This window comes from Coenobita brevimanus, chromosome 65, assembly GCF_032717465.1.
Source record: "Coenobita brevimanus isolate Jiangsu-jjx chromosome 65, ASM3271746v2, whole genome shotgun sequence".
Classification (NCBI taxonomy): Eukaryota; Metazoa; Arthropoda; class Malacostraca; order Decapoda; family Coenobitidae; genus Coenobita; species Coenobita brevimanus.
Genome location: NC_137018.1, coordinates 52107733 through 52128431, shown reverse-complemented (window position 1 = coordinate 52128431; position 20699 = coordinate 52107733). Strand labels below are relative to the sequence as shown.

General features: G+C 40.1%; 1 protein-coding gene across 1 annotated transcript; it reads right to left on the bottom strand.

Annotated features, from left to right (window-relative positions):
- Window positions 1-4089: 4089 nt before the first annotated feature.
- Window positions 4090-20397, bottom strand: Wbp2 (WW domain binding protein 2). Its single transcript, XM_080276342.1, has 8 exons — window positions 20329-20397; window positions 19837-19946; window positions 14162-14336; window positions 12742-12901; window positions 11493-11651; window positions 9122-9229; window positions 7811-7893; window positions 4090-4274 (listed from the first exon to the last, which is right to left on the bottom strand). The coding sequence occupies exons 2-8, from the start codon at window positions 19890-19892 to the stop codon at window positions 4227-4229; spliced, it is 789 nt and encodes a 262-aa protein (XP_080132468.1). The 5' UTR covers window positions 19893-19946; window positions 20329-20397; the 3' UTR covers window positions 4090-4226.
- Between the last annotated feature and the right edge of the window lie 302 nt (window positions 20398-20699).

Here is a 20699-nt window from a genome sequence, read left to right as displayed (position 1 = left end):
CGGCTGTGGCTGCTGCTGCTGCTGGCCGCGGCTGCGGCTGCTGCTGCGGCTGCTGCTGCTGCTGGCTGTGGCTGATGGTGATGGTGATGGTGATGGTGGTGGTGTTGGCTCCAGCTCCTATTGCCAGTGGCAGCTGCTTGGGGGGAAGAGGTGGGCAAGGAGATGGGTGGAGAGGAAAAGGACAGAGAGGAGGTGCAAAGGGGGAGTGGGAAGAGAGAAGATAAGGAGAGGAGAGGAGAGAGAGAGGGCACAAGAGGGGGGAGAGGAGAGAGAGAGGGCACAAGAGGGGGGAGAGGAGAGAGAGGGCCCAAGAGGGGGGAGAGGAGAGAGAGAGGGCACAAGAGGGGGGAGAGGAGAGAGAGGGCACAAGAGGGGGGAGAGGAGAGAGTGGGCCCAAGAGGGGGGAGAGGAGAGAGTGGGCCCAAGGGGGGGAGGGCACAAGAGGGGGAAGAGGAGAGAGTGGGCCCAAGGGGGGGAGGGGGCAAGAAGAGGAAGAGAAAGAGGTGAGGGATGAAGGGGAGGGGGGAGAGAGAAGGCAAGAGGGGGAGAGGGGAGGAGAGATGTGGGTGAGAAAGCAAGTTTGGGGAGGAGAGAGAGGAGAAAAGGGAGGAGGAGGAGGAAAGGGAAGCAGAGAGGTGGAGGACAGAAAGGGGAAGAGGTAGAGATAGGAGGGAGGGAGGACAGTGAAAGGGGAGGAGTTAGTAAGGGGGTGATAACACAGACAGGGGGATGGAAGGCAAGAGAGAGAGAAAGGGGGTAAGAGAGGAGGGAAGGAAAAGAGAGAATGAGAAGGAAAGAAAGAGGAGGAGGGAGGAGGATACAAAGAGGGAGAGGGGGGTAGGAGGAAAAGGAACAGAGGGGGAGTGGGAGGGAGAAAGGAGAGGTAGGAGGAAGAGGAGAGAGGCAGGCGGTAATTCCTGCAAATTTAAAATGTTAATTCCAGCAAATTTAAGCTGTAAATCCAAGTTCAATGAAAGGGCATAAACAATTACATAGGCTTTCAGACATGAGCTTTATGTATATTCTATATATATATCAATCACAAAATATATAAATTGTATCACGAACATAACAGCTGTAATACATTCTGTAAGCAGAAATGTACACCCACAGATGTTTGTGTATTGGACACCTGTCTCCAATTCAAGCAACCAGAAACTGCATATCACAATTACATTACTCCATCCTCTTATGTCCTGTATCTTCTACTTCTCACACCTAATTCTGAGGCAGCTGTTTCAACTTGAAAATACAGATTTATATTTGCAGTCAGGAGTCTTGCACTGAAATGTCTGTGGGTGTTGAAGGATGAAATATTTGGTTCAGCCACAACATAAGTTACAATGTTCCACATAATGCTGGGATCCAGAAATATAGAAAACTAATTTGAAATAACTTCCATAATACTAAAGTTCATCTGTGACAGTAAATCCAAGAAAGAAAAATCATGAAGCACTATCTTCTCCATTTGCTCTTTACAATGACCAATTTTTCATAAATGCATGTTTCACAAGCCTATAACAAATATTTTTAACCTTTTCATTTCAGTGATGTAATTTGCACTAAATTCTCAAGTGCCAGATGATTTTTTATCCATTTTAGGAAAGTGGTTATTGAAGTCTATACATAACTCCTTTGATGTCCCCCCTTTCCTGATTTAAAGTCTCAAGTTAGCAGGAAATACCAAACTGTTTGGGCTAAGAAGCACAATACATTACCATAATGTGGGAGGATTTTATACTTATGGATACTTCAGATAATAAAAAGCTGAAACAGACAGCTGGTACACAATATAAACTGTCAATAAGTTCATGGTCTCAAAAGTGTTATATGCATTTTTTAGATCATACAATGATTTAAATTTTTATTATGGGAATCAATGACCCAGTTTTAATTTCAACCAAAACCATGTGGTTGCAAATTTAACAATGATGTTGGTTGCTTGATATAACCTAAACACCAAGTCTGAGTGGAATGAAAGCATGAATCAGTCTTTGACCTGGAATGACTATCAACAGCTCAAAGTTACTGTAATATGTTACCAGGTTCTGCAAGTACATTCCAATATCCTAACAGAGCAAACACTGGCTTCCACATCTACTTTTAGTCTTTATGATAAAACTACAGCTAAATAAGAATACAGTATATGACACCTATAAAACCATCCAAAATAAACCCAAATTATGGTAACCTTGCATCTCAACTCCACTTAAATATTATATCCTATTACAACCTGACTGATTTATTTCAGCTTTGATCTCATCCAGACTATCATGTATGATAAATTGTTACTAAACACTGCATGAGTAACAACAGCATGATTCTGCACTGGGGAATGCAGGAACAAGCACTGGAGATGCTGACAATCCTAGAAATCACATTTTTTAGAGGGGTGACTACTGACTCCCACTTTACCCTTTCACACTGATGATGTATTTTATACTTTATTCTTGCCATTTCCAGATGGTCTTTTTCACCACAGAAGTGAAGGGCTTTATGAAGGCTATGTCTAAACCACACTCCAGATCATTCAGTCTCTCTCAAGATGATGAAAATTGTTGAGAGCAAGAATGAAATAAAATATACATCATCTGACTAAAGGAGGTACCATATAACAGACAATTATGCATGGTAGTGTGGATGATGCCTGTATGGCTATAATCTTTCATGACAATACTCTAACAACCTTAGATCTCCAATAGCTTTCTATCCAAGAAAATAAAATACACAACTTCATTTATAAATACTGAAGCAAAACTTATACACAATAGTACATTTAATGTACAGGGGCAGGTAAAGTTATATCACAACTACAAGACTGAATACTACATGTTGCAGTGTATTTGTATAGATCAATACACCAGGTAATCAACAGCAGCACTGACAGCATGAGGAGAAAAATGAATATGCCTTAGCACAACTATCAAAATATTACAATTAAAAGTGAAAATGGCTATATCACAATGTTCTTCCTGTAGGATGCTTCAGAATTTTTCCCATGGATTGCTTTACACTAACTTATCAGAGTACTAAAGAAAAAACTTAATAACTTTCAGTATTGTGGTGTAATGACAATAACATGTGAGCAAGTTAAAACTGTCAATGAACAGCAGCAACTGACCTCTCCACTGGGTGAGTAAACATAATGTTTCAGTGTTATAATATTAAAGCAACCCTTGTATCCTGTCAATAACTGTTGCTGATAATAAACATAGTTAAAACAAAATTATATACTCAATAATATATATATATATATATATATATATATATGGATGATGACACTTTCAGTAAATGAACATCCATCACTAAGGTTTAACACCCTTTCAGTATACAGTACTAATCACACTTTCAATCTCATTCTCCTGTACTGTTGACTGCCATAATTCTTGAAAAATTATCAATCAATGTATAACTAAAAAGCTACTGGATCATCCATTGATATACTAGGAACGTTGCACATGCAAGGTCTGTAACTCTGCATAAATAATCTTTAACATATAGCCAAGTATGCAGTATTCATACTTTTTACACTCTCACTAGAAGCATATGGAGTACCTACAAATCACCAACCCTGATAAAAGTAATGAACAGAAAGAGTGCCCAAGTACTGTACTCCTGATCAATGTTAAACACGAAACTGACTCCAAGCATTACACCCCTTCAATTACATGATAATATATTAATTGAAACCATTAATAGCTGAAGTCTGAGGATAAATTATCATCCAGTATAAAGCTATAAGGAATGTGAGATGGGAACAAACGATACTAAAGGTTACAGTAATAATGTTAGGTAACACTGAGGCAGTCCTCATTATTTATAAGTGATGTTTTCCAAAAAAGGACAAGGACCTGGGGGGAGGGGGGGAACAAGGACACTACATACCTGTTCACTCAATATCAGGATTGATGCATCCCTTTTTAATGTTAGCAAGGTCATATACACTGCCACAACATTATATAACCTATTTCTGTGGTTCAACTGTGCTGACCTGTTTTTGTGTGTGTATATATATATATATATATATATATATATTTTTAAAGGTGGATATTGAATTTAAAAATGATACATATGCAATCACAATATTACAGTAAGATTACCCCAACATTGCAGGTACAACTGGACTGCCTAAAGTGGTGTAATGTGTGAAGTCTTCAGCATATACCAAAAGAAAACATATTGAGGAACATGTGTGTGTGTGTATGGTTGTCCTCTTACCTTTTCCCTCACTGAGTCTTCTTAGTTGCGGCATCATACGAAGGTGGTGACTCAGTCTGTCCAAGGGGTAAAATAAGTTATCATCATCATCATCTAATCCTGTGTTGCCCCATTAGAAGCGTAGGAGCCCAGGGCTAGGCAAGGTGGTCCTGACATTTATGATAAGTGAGCAGACTCACTCATCCCAGAATGGCAACCTCCCCTTGGATATAAACCTGCACAGGCTCAATCCGATTGGGGCACCTTAACTGCCCAGTAAACCACAAGGTGCCATAATTTGGTTATATGGTTGCCACCCATCATAGTAAATGGTTTCCTAGTGTACAGGAAACCACTTGGCTTGTCACTTAGTGTACAGTCACCCATAGGCAGAAGGAAGAGGAAAGAATGAAGGAAAAAAAAGAAAAGGGAGTGGAGTCACCCATAGGCATAAGGAAGAGGAAACAATGAAGGAAATCAATCTGGTTTATTAAGTATTCCTCTTGTTACCAATCGATGCAGGCTGTGTCCAACCGCAAGCAAGTACTTGGGACACAGTCCTGGGCACCACAGACCACACACTGAGACCCCCCCCCCCCATCACCGCACTATTTCTGTGCACTCGATAGTTCATGAGCAATTTATCCTCACACCCTTATTTATGCTTCGATAATCGTAATTTTTTTTCACCATAATCCTGAATAAATGTTCGAGCTTATGGTATAAAAAAGATCAGCTGAATGTAAATTATGCCCTATTTTTTTTTCTCACAGAAATATAATTTTTATGGTAAATATTACTGAGAAAGTTATACGGAATTATCTGGCTACATTTTGGTGTATAACGCATTACTGGAGGTCAATTAGGGCCGATTTTATGGATCACGAAATGAATGATCTTATGCTCAAGCAAGGCTCATAGCACATTGATGGGCAGTGGGGTGACGCTGGGTGCGAGGTGGGTTGAGTGCAGCAGAGGAATACACAGGGATGCAAGTAGTGCTTTGCTCTCGGCCAGAGATGGACGCAAAATCATTCCATAACCTAAAAAGCAGGGGCCATTTCGTTCAACGCAACTGGCGTCGAATGGTAACAAGTGGTTGAAATATGCGCAGACACTGCCTGCGTCAACTGGTAACGAGTGCATGAAATTTGCACCGCACCCATAAACACCAAAGAGTTCATGGGCATATATTTTCAAACAAGCTGAAAATGTGGAGCAACTACTTCATTACATAAATATGAGTTAATATATTCATCATCAATTCAGTCAACTGATATTTCCCACTAAAGAAAAATGTGGTGAGCAAGATCCAGGAAATAGGAAACAGAACATTAAAAAATGAAGACAACCAATAGAGTGCTCAAAGAAATGGGCACCACATCTATCAGCTTATGATGCAAACCTTCAAAAATATTCATTCCCTGTTCACAAACAAAAAACATTCACTAATTTCATGATGCACTTCACAAACACTTGCAAGGAATACAGCCATTCCACCAATCAAGTCATATAAGGATGCAGTGTTTGTTTTGTGCATCTTCCTTCACACCAAGTATTTCATGCAACCATTTCCAAGTTTTGCCTTTTTCCTTCACTTTCACACCTCACTTTCTCAATGTTCATTTACTCTATCTAGTCATCATCTTTCTTCCTGATACTTCATCCCATCCTCAAACTCAATCAAACACATCTTTTTCAGCATGACTATACAATCACGACTCACTATACGAAGGGGTTAGGTCAAGTGAAAACCCATCGTATAAATTATTGAATAACAAGGTCGATGCAGCACAGGTTCAGTGATATGGAGGGGACCTATGACCCTGTAACCTAAAAAACTTAACCCTTTAAGCTTGCCTTCGGTGCCCTTCAATAGCACCACACTCTCCACCAGAGGTAGCATCCTTGACAATTTCCAGGTTACAAGTTTCAGTACTTCACACATAACGAGTTGTCAACTTCACTTAAGATCGCACATTGCACCATTTGTTAAACACTTGCACTGGTATTTGGTGACAACAATGGCCTTTCATGCACAAAATGTAACAAAAGGCACATGATCAAATGAAAACACTGGGTGACAATCCTGGTTCAAACAACTGACTGGAAGGCTGTGTACACACGGTAGACAAAGCTTCCAAATCATAAGTTTCAGTATTTTACACACACACAAAATGTTATCATCTCACTTAATACTGCACACTGCATTATCTGTTAAGCATTGGCACTGTTATTTGTAGTCAGCAATGGTGTTTCAGTGGCCTTAAGCACAAAATGGGATGAAGGGAGGACAGTCACAGCAAATGTAAACACTGGGCGACCATCTTGGCTCTATCGGGTGACTGGAAAGCATCGTTCTGGTGATTTGCAATCATTTTGCCATCGTCATGCCAAAAATGGGCCTAGCATTTTGTTCGTCACTACAGGGATTTACTGCATAGCAAACAGGTGTATAATGAGACCTAACTGTACAACCCCTTGCTTACCAAACCTTGCTAGCCCGGTTTTCACATTTAATGAACAGTGAGGGTCCTCAACAGTCGTCCATATTGGATACTACTGGGTAAATGGGGAAAACCATGTGCACCAACCAGACAACGCTGGGTCCACTGGACACTTTTTTGCATTAAACATGTGCTACTTGTTACATGGGGCATATTTATGACGCAGACCTGCCGAACTGCTTCCTGTGTGCTGGGTGACTCAGAATGTAGTTACTAATTCTGGCAGCAGTTTTTCCCACCCGCTTGGGCTAGTCATGAAGTGCTATGATGAGGATGTGAAGTTACAGGCCACGATAGTGAAAAATGGGCGTTTTTATATTTACTACTAGAATATGCTATTTTACTTTATTTTCCATATTGTGCTTGAAATCCCACTGCCAGGGGAACCATTGGACTTGCTGGATTATCAGCTTTCTCAGACTGGGCTTCCCTCCCCAGTTGATCCAGTATACAGGGTCTACTGTATTTACAGCCATTCCCTCTCTTCATGACCAGAGAGCCATCAAACCACACACTTCTGCCACCTGATGATTAGACTTCCTAACTCTACATCTTTCATGATTCTCTGTTTTTTGTCCTCCACACCTCAACCAATCAACATATCTTCCTTAACAGACTATAAAATTTATAGCAGACACATTATCAGATTATTCTCTTGCAACCCGTTTCATATCAAAGCTTGCATTCATCTGCCACTGTATCTTTCCTGAGGCACTATCCACATTCTTTACAAAATACTTACCTCCCTTCTTCTAACACTTCACCATGGTACTTAGAAATCTTCCACTAACTCCATTCACCAGCCCATAATATAGAGTTTCTGGTAACTTTTATCATAACGGCCATCACCTAACATTAAAAACTTCTGACCTTACCACACACAAACATAAAGCTCTATATAAATCCTAAAAGCACAGCATCACATCATACATACATCAAACCAGGGTAAACTAATGAAAAAGACTAATACACACCTAACCCCAACTCATCTGCAGTCACAACTATTTCCTTGACCATCTTCCCTATGTACTGTATAATCCCATGGTTCCAGTACTTCTACCATGCATTACATTTCCCATTCAAACAGAAATTATAGAAAGACTTACATAAGCTGGTGGTGGGACATAAGCGTAGTGGGGATTGCTTGGATCATAGTAGCCACTCTGGGCAGCTTCCTGGGCCTTTGCATCTAGGGGAGCAGAGAGCACATGTAGTCACATCACCTACCATACACATGCAATCAAACAACATATGCAGCAAGTTCTCATATGTTCCCTTTTTGGTGCTCGTTTATGCAATTAATTCCACAGTAAACTCCGAAAATATTACCCAATAAAAGTTACAGTGCTAACTCTAAAATTGACTTGCCAGTGTACTACAAAAGAACTACTTGTACATCCATATACTACCCATTTATTTCCTATGCCTTATCTTGCAAGCATTAGGACATGATTCACCCCAGTGCTGCTTAGCTCTGATTCAACAAAATTTCATTATTCAAACTAGCCCTTCCACAGATATATTTATTTTTAGTTTTATTCTTGCTACCACCGGATGATCTTATCAACCTTAGGATTTTTTAATCAGTGAAGGCACTGATAAGGGCTGTCTATATCTAATTAATTTAGTTTAAAAAGTCTCCCTTGAAGATGGTAAACCTGTGTGGAAAGAGCAAGAATAAATGCCAATTATGTCATTGGACTATACTCTGTTCACTGTAACTGCATGTAAAACTGTCACCTTACCAATCTGAATCTTGAGCTATAACAAGAAATTAACATTGGCGTATGGTACCACTTATGAAAGCATGCTAGGGGAAGGATCCAGGGCCATAGTACTGTCTTATTCTTCCACTGCTCTACAAGATATACCGTAGGCTACAGCTCCCAGGATTACAGCAGAGCTACATAGCGTGCTATTCTTGAGGAATGAGTGATACATACACTAAAATCAGGATGAAGTTCAGGGCAATTTTGGTGTAAGTTATGATAATATATTTATCTTTTTCTTTCCTTTATATACCCTTGAAACATGTCTGAAAAACATGAAATGTAGGGCATACACAAAGCCATGTTGGGATTAGAAAAATTTAGTGTGTCAACAGCTTAACATATAGAGTGGTCAATGCTTTTCCATAATTATCCTGTAACTTGTAAAACTATTTTACTTGTAATACTGCAACTCAGTATGCTATGCTGTTTGACAGCAATTTGGTAAACTAAGCAGAACTCTCTCTTTGGGCACCCTCTATAACAATGGACATTACAAATACTTTAATCTTAAAAACAAATACTGCAGTAAGTATTCACACCTATTTTACCAATAAATTACTGTAGATCCTGTGATGTGTGGTAATGACTGTAAAATCCTGTACATCTCAGGACATGAAACTGAACTGGTGAGATGACACAACTTACCTGCAGCAGACAGTCCACCAGTAGCACCCGCCTGGGGGTTTTGGTAGCCATTCTGTACATCCAGGCCAGGGTAGGGTGGAGGAGCACTGTACATGAACACTCCATCAGCTGCAGAAATATAATCAGCATTATTCATTCATCCATTACCCAATCCCTTCCTACCTCACCAGGAGCACAGGTGCCTGGGACTAGGCTACCTGGTGCCAATATTTGGGGAAAGGGTGACCAGTCTCTTTTCCCTGACTGGAATTATGTGAGCAATAAACCCCAACCATTTCTCTAAAGTAAACCCTTATGGGGCTTACTTAGTTGGAGAACCTCCACCCACTTAACCACTAAGCATTCAATACACCAGGGGTACTCTATGTGTGAAGGTCCAGACACACAGTTCCCTACGTAGGAAGGGTCTGGATGAGTCTTAATTCAAAATGTGGTGATAAGAAGCAGATAAAAGAGCACATTACAATTTATTTCAAGCTACACAGATTTTTTCTGCCTAAAAATGTTGATGAAAATAAACTACAGAAATCATTTACCTAAGAAAAAAAAAAAATAAATAAATTAAAAAAAAAATAATAATAATAATAATATACATTTATTCTAGGAGCAACTATCCATTCAATTAGCAGCTAGTGTGCTGGGGTCCACTCAAAAGCTCACCGCAGTCTGGATTTGGACCACGGTCCGCCAATTGAGTACCAGTGCAATACACAATACTAGAGCACCATTCAGTGGGGCACATCTCTCCAACAAGGGCAACGTAATTTCCAAATCACTCTTCATAAAAGGTTAGGTTTTCTCATCACTGATTAGAGTTTCACAAAAAATGTTTTCTGGATCCAGAATCACTAATACAATCCAGACTGGTCCCAAAATATAATTGACTGTTCCCTAGACATGGGCTATCTACCCACCAAATTTGGTCTAAATCTCTCTTAGTTTTTGAATAATCCTGTTAACCGACAAACTAACAAACAGTGGTGAGAACACACTCTCCTTGTCTAAGAAAATAAATGTGAGCTTTCAGCATTATATAAAACAGAAAATGAACCCCTTGCTAGGTACCAGAGACCAAGCATACCAGCTAAGTTTCCAGTAATGTATTATATTCACCATTTACAACTAACCAGAAGCACAGTACCAAACGTGTAAAATTTTCCATATCATACTACAGTACTATCAACAAGGCTTGGGGAGACCCTATTGCCCACATTTTTCTTGTAGTGTATTTCAAAAACAGTAAATGAAAGGGATTGCAGTTTGGTCTATATCTCGCAAAAAATTAAGGCAGCAAAGAGGGTTTCATGGTGGCTCATAAACTACCTCTAAGGCCAGATTAAATAACCCTGGCAGCATCTGGATTGGCTCTGTCGGATACGATTATGTGAAGCTACAGAACGTGGTGAATGTTTTTTGCATATCCGATAGAGCCAGGATTCCGGGCGCTTGAATGATGAGTGAATGGAGGCGTGGCCCATTGGATTGGGCAATTTTGGGCTGTCTGGACACTGCTACTCCTCACCCTGCCCTTGGGTGTGAAAGGTCCGGATGATGATGATGATGAATATTACTGGGTTCACTTTAACACAAGCTAAAACAGCTCTCTTCAATATGAATGCAGAAGAGCTGTAACAAGCAATTAACACTAAAATACATGCTTGTAATGAAAAACTGTTGTGGAATAGATGTAGTGCCACGACACTATCTTTCTCTACCTGAGTAATGGGAAAGAAGCTGCATAATGGCAAAAACTGCTACCACGGTGACCTTATAATTCAAAGGGTGAATACCTAAATGGAACTAAAGGAGAGAAAGGAGCAGCAACTAAATAGAGAATTACTAGGAGGGTAATCAAAGATGATATTCACGAGGAGGGGGGGGGGGGGAGAAGGGGATCCAGCCACAGTAAAGGACAGGAAGTACAAAATGGCAAAAACCTGTGCAAAGTTGAAGTGGATGAATTATGGTATACAGTCAGTCAATGAATGAATAACAAATTTCCTACAGGAGAGATGAGTATTTAAGGAATCGACACACCAAGAAGCAATCTCTAAAGAAGGTGCTGAAAGGAAGGACCCAGCCATAGTAAAGAAGGGTAAATAGGCTGCAGAATGGCAAAAGATCTATGTCAAGGTACAGCTGGTTGAGTATGATATGAACCTGAAGAGTGAACAGTTAGTGAACTACAGGAGTGACATGCGAGATGTGAGACACACCAGGAGGGTGATTGGGGGAGGTGTGGATGGGGGGATCTACCCTAAGTAAAGGCAGGGAGGGGGGAAATGAGCCATTAATAAGGCCACGTAAATGTGGACGAAGCTAAAACAACCTACAAGAGTGACAGATGGGCAGCGAACAAATTGCAACAAACCTGGAGGACGATCGGGGAAAGTGTTGACAGGGGGGACCCAACCATAGTAGCCACCAGCCGGAGGAGCGTAGGCTGGAGGAGGAGCCTGTGTCCATGTAGAGGCTGGGGGGGTGTAAGGTGGGGGAGCATCACGGAAGCCTTGGTCCATGTTGCGGGAGGCTGTACACAAAGATACATCATCATCATTATAATTGTTGTTGTTGCCCAAACCTTCTTTCCTGCTTAGGGATGGGGTAAAGTAAGATTCTTAAAAGCTGGTAGAGGGAGAATCTGATCAAGTCCATCCAATTGAATGGGCCACTCTCATTCATTCACTTCTTGAGCTTTCAAAATCCTCATTCCATCTTCAATGTGAATTACTTCTCCTACTAAGTAGATGTACAGGGCAAATAAAGAATAAACTGTTTAACCCGTGGATTATGAGCCACAGCTCAGGCTGTGCTGGCCGTGCATCACCGCTAACTATTCTACCCCCATGCAAACTTACACATGGCACTACGCAAAGATGGAGAGAGATTTTTTTTTTTTTCCTTTTCACCAGATGATGCCCTGGATGTTTATCTTCAAGTTTATAGCAAACAAAAACAATTCCCCCCCCCCCATTTTTTCACTACTCCCCTAAGTAAATTACACGTGGCCCTATGCAAAGGCGGAAACACGGAAAGTGAGAGATTATTTTTTCTTTCAGTTGATGATGCCCTGGATGTTCATCTTTAAGTTTATTTAAAAAAAAAAAAAAAAAAAAAAAAAAAAAAAAAAATTGTGCACCACAGGCTGGGGGTAAAAAAAAAAAAAAAAAAAAAAAAAAAAAAAAAAAATGTGTGCAATCCATGGGTTAAATCAGTTTACAAGGGGATAATTACTTAACTCCTCTCACTGAATTTTCAGTAAGCTTTACCTTTCCTCTTCCTTAGCAGTCCTTATTTTGACTATTACACTTTAATATTCTTGTTATTTAAATCTCAGTACTGTAATACCAAAACACATTCATCATCATCATTTGGACCTCCTTTCCCATACTAGGGCAGGGTGAGGGGTAGCAACGTCCAGACAGCCCAAGTTTGCCCACTCCAATAGGCCATGCTTCCATTCACTCGGCATTCAAGTCCCTGGAATCCTGACTCTATCTGATACATACAGTAAATACCACAGATGAGACTCTTAGTGGCAGCAAGAGAAACAGGATGGTATGGAAGAGAAGTTAGGAAGCAAGAAGAATATGTTTGAAGGTAACTGCAAGAGTACTAACCAAGTGAAGCAACCTTGAGCATGGCCTGACCAAACTCGATGGCACCCCCATGCTTGAAGGTCAGCTTGAACTTTGCCTGGCCACTCCATCCTCCGTTGGGCTGTGCCACCACTGTCCCCTTGATATAGTTAGCACCAAACACTGGCTGCTCCAGTTCCACCTGCACCATGGCCAAGGACACACAGATTATTGTTTGAGCTAAATTAACACTGACACCATTTAGTGTATCCTACTTATAAAGGTTTCTTCCCCCATGAAGCCAGCATTAATTACATAAAAACTGCCAATTAGAAATCCATTTACCCATTTTACAGTACTGTACCAATTATAAAGGGAAAATCTTATACTACACATCGCTGACCTTAAAGAGAAGGCCTAATACTTTATATCGTACACTTGTATCCTGGTCCAGAGAGCAGATACATCATTTCAATATGATGCCATCTTTTATAACATATTCAAGTTAGTGCAAACTGTATTAATGCAGTGATATTATACCATATATTCCTTAATGAACTGTCTGTGGATATTCATGATGCAGCAGTACATACACTGTCAAAGTCCCTCAGCTGTTCCTAACAATAGCATCGGCTCTGTCTTGAGTCAGAAGTACCCTCCTGTACTTGTAGGCCATACCATTATTGGCTAACTGGTAACAGGTCTATACCAGCAGCTATTACTTCCACTGCCGAGGCATAAAGTTTACAATTCCAAGGCACATTTGCACAAATCAACAAAGATAACTTCCATGGAACACTTCAGCTTACCTCCTCCTTTGAGGGTGTAAGGAAGGCATGAAAGTGCAAATTGTTAATGGCAATTACTGCACTGTATTTCAGACAACAAACATCAATGGTTACCAAAAAGAATTCTGTAGTCATATTTGTAATTGCTAAGGAAATTATAATTCTAGATAGAAATGTGAAAGTTATGAAGAACTACTGTATTTACCATGTCAACTGTTTAGCTTATTCCTGTATCACTAATATTGCAATTCAACATGACCTGCAAAGACTAGTTTTCAGGAATGCTACAATAAATAAATGTGTACTAATCATCACAAATACAGTAAAAACATTCATGAGCACACATCAAATATAAAATCTAAGTATCTTGTAGTTCCTGTTAACATATGACTCCACCTAAATTTTCCCTGTTTTAATTTTACATCTGTTCAAAACACAAGCTCAACACACATTCAAAATTAAGCTGTATGAAAACACATACATCAGTACAAATTAAAACTGCTGTGGTCGCATCATATGATTGTGAATCCAGTGGACTGAAAACTGAAGCTGCTCTTTTCCTCCAGTCCATCATCCTCCCATCACAGGACAAGGAGAGAACTGAGGGACATTTTATAACCAGGAAACAAAGAAGTTTATCAATACTTGTTATCATACAAAAAATAAGGACATACCTGTTTCAGTGAAAAGAAGGGAGCTGCAAAGGATTGGAGCTTGTCTTTGCCATCCTTATTGTTGAAGATGAAGCGGTGTGAGGTGAGGTACAGGCGGCCAGTCTTACTGCCCCTCATCTCTGGGGGCAGTGCTCCTCCAAACTCTACTGTCACATGATCACAGAAGAGGATGATACTGTGGAGATAAAAGTTAACAAAATACACAAGATACTTTAATTTGTAGAGTGCAACTCTTACCTTATTTTATGCTAGACAAACCTCCTTACATATATTCTAAACAAACTTCCTCATTTTATGCTAAACAAACTTGCATGTCAAAGTTTTGTACTGGGGTGGCTCTGTGGGAAGGTAAAGTCTATGGTTAAGGTAATAGCAATTATTTTACTATTACATTTATTATAAAAATTGGTTAGAATCAAGAAGAGCTCTCATTAACTACTGATACTAAAGGCACTAGGGTTAGGACTGCTTACACTGGCAGTGGCCTCCTCTGAGGGATAACAGGACAATTTGGCCCAACTGTATTAGAAGATATGACCTTAAATCCTGTCAGGTTATGTTAGATTAAGTTACATTAACCTAAGATAGTTTAGGGTAGAAATGGTCAGGACTGCAGAACAGAGATGACTGGTGACAGATTATCCTTGGGGCAAAACTGACCACAAAGCCCTTCAGGAAGGACCAATATTTTGTCACGGTTTGCATGTAAAACTGGTTGCTGGTGGTGGTGGTTACAGTCATTAACTTCACAATAATGCATATCTGCAGCCTTACAAAACTATCACTATTATTGAAGGATATAGTTCCCCCCCCAAAAAAAAAAAAAAATAAAATAAATTAATAATTAAAAAAATGGCATCATGGAGGCAATTTGTTTGTGGCCACCCCTTATGGGATTAAGGCATCTGGCAATACACAGAAAAAAAAAATCAATTACAGTTCTTGCAGTCAATGCTGCCTATATCTATATCCTCGTAAGAAAGGTTCCCTCACTTGTATTATAATCACTATCATCATCTACACCTAATTTCTATGATCAAGAGTCAGGGGATTCAGAACTCGGAAACATTGAGACAGATATGAAAAAAGGCTTTGACAGTAATACAGCACAGTACTGTACAGCATTTATATTACTGCACTGTCTCCCCCAGCTCACGCACACTGTCTTTCAACTTGGTCCTAGCTGTTGCTTTTCCCCTGAACTGCCACACACTGACACTTGATAGCAGCTGGCAGGTGGAAGCAGCTAAGTGGAATGAAGCACCAAAATACTGTACATTAAAATATGGACTTTGGTCATTACTGACCCCCATATGAATTATATACATGAATATTTATTATGAACAGGTCTCAATCCCATATAATACAATTTATGAGTATATACATTTGCAACTAGATTATAAAATTGTGTGGTCTGATTTATGCATTTTGACTTCCAATACAGAATCCTTGCAACCATAACCATACAAATTACAAAGTATCAAAGTTACCATCCCAAATGCAATGTTGTGAAAGAACTGCAGTACCATAGCTGAAAATGTATCTTTCCCAAATTTTCTGTTGTTGAACAGTTCTAACTTCATTTCTAAAGAAAGACACTGCTGTATTATTGAAAGGGGGCATACAACAAATATGTGCTTGACTATAGCATTTCAAATGAAAGTACGGCCAAAATTATTCAACACATGCAATAATACTGGCAAAATACACTCAGTGCTGGCCAAGGTAAATCGGACCATGCGAACCACTGAAGTGGACCAGAACACGTCATTTTCACTGTGAATTACACCTATGTAAATTAGTCCTTCCTTCCTTCCATCCTCTTCTCTCTTTCCTTCATTCTTTCCTTGTCCTTCTGCCTATGGGTGACTTTACGCTCCCTCTTCTGTCTTTCTTTCCTTCATTCTTTTCTTTTCCTTCTGCCTTTGGGTGGCTCTATACTCAGTGACAAGCCAAATGGTTTCCTGTACACCAGGAAACCATTTACTATGGTGGGTGGTAACCATATTGCCAAATTTTGGTGCCTGGTGGTTTAGTGAGTAATAACAGCACTCCAATCGGATTGAACCGGTGAAGGTTTATATCCAAGGGATGGTTGGGGTTTATTGCTCACGTAATGCCACTCAGGGATGAGTGAGGCTAGTCACTCTCATCTTAAATGTCATGACCACCTTCCCTAGCCCCGGTCTCCTGTGCTCCTCATGGGGCAACGTAGAACTGAATGATGGATGGATGGATGGTAAATTAATGGGGGAGGGGGGGTTAGGGTACTTGTAATCAAAAGCAATAATTTGTGTATACAGTACTGTATACAAGTATGATTTTGGTTTTAACAAAATGAAAGAATGTTAAGGTAAAATCAGGGAGAGTATAAACATGCTGGCAAACTTTGCTTCTGAAAAACCTAGTTTGGCAAAACTTCTTCCTGTGAGCTTTTATACTACTCACTGATAACTGACTTTTTGTCAGAATATCAATCATTGCCTGTACTTGATGGGGAAAAGGATTGTAGTGAACGACTATTGCTGGTCAAGGTTCACCCTGGTGTGCATCTACACTTGACCAGATTGCACCTGGACTTACAAAATATAGCACAGTTCTGTATTTCCTGTGTTCAAGTTTTGGTCTATATGTTTGCATGTGTGAGTTTTTAACTTTCCAATTATTCAAGTGACAAGCCAAATGGTTTCCTGTAAGCGAAGAAACCATTTACAATGCTGGGTGGTAGCCATATAACCAAACCATACGTGCTCCCTACATGTCAACAAGTGGGTTGGTGGAGGGTTAGTGCCCCTCCCCGTAAAACAAATAATTCAGGAGTCAAATGGTCACCCCTTACGGGATTATGGCATCTGGCAATAGATAGATAGATAGATAGAAATTATTCAAAAATAAAAGAAAGCTACAAACCAAAAGAATAAGTGAAGTAATTTCACAACATAACAGTGCCATGTGGAGAGGATGGAGGGTGAAAGACTGACGAAGAGAGTGTATGTGAGTGAGGTGGAGGGGGGAAGAGCGAGGGGGAGGCCGAGGATGAGATGGAGGGATGGGGTGGAGAGGTATATGAGAGAGGGGGGTGTGAGTTGGGAGCAGGGCAGTGAAATGGTGGGGGACAGGGCGACTTGGAGGCGATTTGTTTGTGGCCACCCCAAACGGGATTGAGGCGTCTGGCAATAGATAGATAGATAGAACAGTGCAAGCTGCTGCGCTGCACATTCCTTTCATGTTTTGTCACTGGTAACGTGTTTTATTTTACAGTACTGTATATACAAGATCAGTTTGTAGTCTCAGTAAACAAAATGTGTTAAATGTCATTTGCATGAATCCTGTTAAGGATTACATTAGGTTATGCTTGTTTAAGGTTAGTAGGGACAAATAATTAGTGACAGACTGACTTTAGAACTGCATCAACCTAAAAGTTTGGCAAGAGGGGTGGATGCTTTACACAATTTGCATATATAACCGATAGGTTGTATAGCTGACATATTCAAAATTATTATTTTCCACAATTTTTTAAAGCCATCACAGTGATCCATCTGGTTAAAAAATACAAGTGTATATTATATGCATGGGAGCTCTCTACGTTTAACCAAAATTTGGGAATGCAATGAAAATGAGAGGAAGGGCCAAATTCTCTCATTCAAAGAGGCCTGGTAGTTAATGTTGACTGATTACCGTACATACATAACTGTGGAGTGCTTTATTAACTATAAACTGGTCTATCTATCTATCTATATACCTAGGCAGCTTCCCCCAAGGAAAGGGAGGTAGCCGAGACAGGACGACACACTCCCAATTTACTCATCCACTCAAACACATTCATTTGCATCTTAGCCCCAAGGGGAGAAGGGACAGATCCTCACTGCACCACACCACACGAGGGTCAACTGCGCAGTGCAATCAGTGACATCCGCAGTAGGGCTCGACAGCAGAGCTGGTTTACCCCTGCCACATAATAATAGACCACTTACCTGCACTTGATCTGATCAGCTGATCAGACCAAATGCGGGAGAATATCCCCTCAGGGCTGTGTCATCTTTTATTCATTCACGATTTCTCTTCATTTATTTCTGTCACGCACAGCCACTCTTCCTTGCTCAACAGACATCCCTCTCGCATCCAATGCTCTTTTCACATTATTCATCCATCCTATTCGTGGTCTTCCTCTCAGCCTTACACCTCTCACATCAGATCTAGGTATCTTTTTCACCAATCGCTCATTATCCATTCTCACCATATGCCCAAACCATCGCAACACCCTCTGCTCAACTCGATCAGCCATCTCCCGAACAACTCCAGTTTTCCTTCGCACTTCATCATTTCTCACTCAATCCATACGCATCACTCCACACATACTCCTCAGACATCTCATCTCCATTACATTCAATCTTTTCCTCTCTGCTGCACCCATATTTCATGTTTCAGCCCCATATAATGCAGTCAGTACCACAACACTCTCATACAGCCTTCTCTTTACATCCATTCAAAGCAAACGACATCTAAACACTTTTTTCCTTCTTCCCAGCACCTTTCCTACTTCATTCATTCTAATCTTCACTTCTGCATCTATTTTTTCCATCCACAGCAACATGTGACCCTAAATACTTAAAACACTCTACCTTCTCAAGTAACTCACCATTCAAAACTATATTCATCCTCCTACTATCTACTGACCTCTTACACTTCATCACTTTACTCTTATTCTCATTTATTTTCAATTTCCTCCTTTCACACACCCTTCCAAACTCCTCTACCAACTGTCTCAATCTCTCCACCAAATCTGCCACCAGTGCAGTATCATCTGCAAATAGCAGCTGCTTCAGATTCCACTCTCTACCATCAACATTCACCAGACTCAGACCTCCACCTAAATTTCTTGTATTCACCTCCCTTACAACACCATCCATATAAATATTAAACAACCAAGGTGACATCACACATCCCTCCCGCAGCCCAACTCTCACGGGAAACAAATCACTCACAGTATATCCCACTCTTACACATGCTCTACTACTTAAATAAAAACTCTTCACCCCTTTTAGTAACCTACCATCAAGTCCATACAATCTTCAAACAGTCCACAAAGCCTCCCTATCAATTCTATCATACGCTTTCTCTAAATCCATGAATGCCCAAAACACATCCTTGCCTTTCGTTAAATACTTTTCACACATCTGTCTCACACCAAACACCTGGTCCACACATTCCCTCCCTCTCCTAAAGCCACACTGCTCATCACCAATCACTCCCTCTGTACCCTCTTTAACTCTCTTGATTAACACTACCATACACCTTACCTACAACACTCAACAGACTTATACCCCTAAAGCTAGTACATTCATACGTATCACCCTTGCCTTTAAACAACGGTAGTTTTGCAAATTCACTGATCCTTACACCAAGACTATAGGTTCTATCACTACCAATATAATCAATACGAAGTTTATTTCATGCCCACAGACATGATTATTCTAGGGTACATGTGAAGCTCGAGCTCAAATGTGACCTGAAATGAGATAGCTGAGCTGTCAAAATGACGGAAAAAATGTTGATATTAAACTATTTCCTTGGAGCAGGAGACATGACTGCTTCATAACTTTTTCCCATGGGTGCTTGAACTTAATCACTCTTTTCTGCACAATAGACACAATAAATCCAGCTGTAATACTCACTATTCTCCAGCATATATGAGGACACCCTTCCCAGCGTGAGCTGTGTTGACCGACATGACGACTGTTGTAGCTCGCCCCTCCTACTCAGGACTAATTTTGAGTTGCCTTACCTAAATGTTCAAGCCAAAAAATTACACACACATACATATATATTACCATTACAATTTTTATACACGTTTGAGATTACATGTTGCGCTAACTATAATTTTCCTGTATGTTTTTCCTGATAAACCATGATGCAATTTCAAACTGATAATTTCATATTCTAATGAAAGCACTTCATTTGGAAGAAAAACGAATTACTTAAGGGCCTTACATAATACATATAATTCTATAATTATGGTTCTTCAATTATATTAATGCTATTAAGACATCCCGTAAAACGGTGGGGTCATAGACAGATTGAACTGTTATGCATTCGGAATCATGAATCAATTCCATTGATTAATCCGCTTTAAATACATAGATTCCTTAGAGTAATATCCAGTCTACTTTAACACAACACTAAACCAAGCTAGTAACTGAACATTACTCAGCAATCGGCTAAATACGCCTCTTGTGATTCCAGAAACATCGGACAAAGTTGTCAGCTGACTCTGACGTCATCAGTACTGGAGATAACCAGGAATGACTCAAAAGTTCTAATGCACACTCCTAAATGTTGTTTTATAAACAGCCTCTACAAATTTCTACTGTATAATAGAAGACTGAAGCGACAAGTTTGACATCTGGCTATATTTCATGTTCGCTTATTCAGTCTAATTATGCAACTTAAACATAACATATTGAATATCAACACGTAAATCATACGCGGAGTCAAACTGTACCCGAGGACTCCAGATTTTCACCATTCAGCCGTTCCT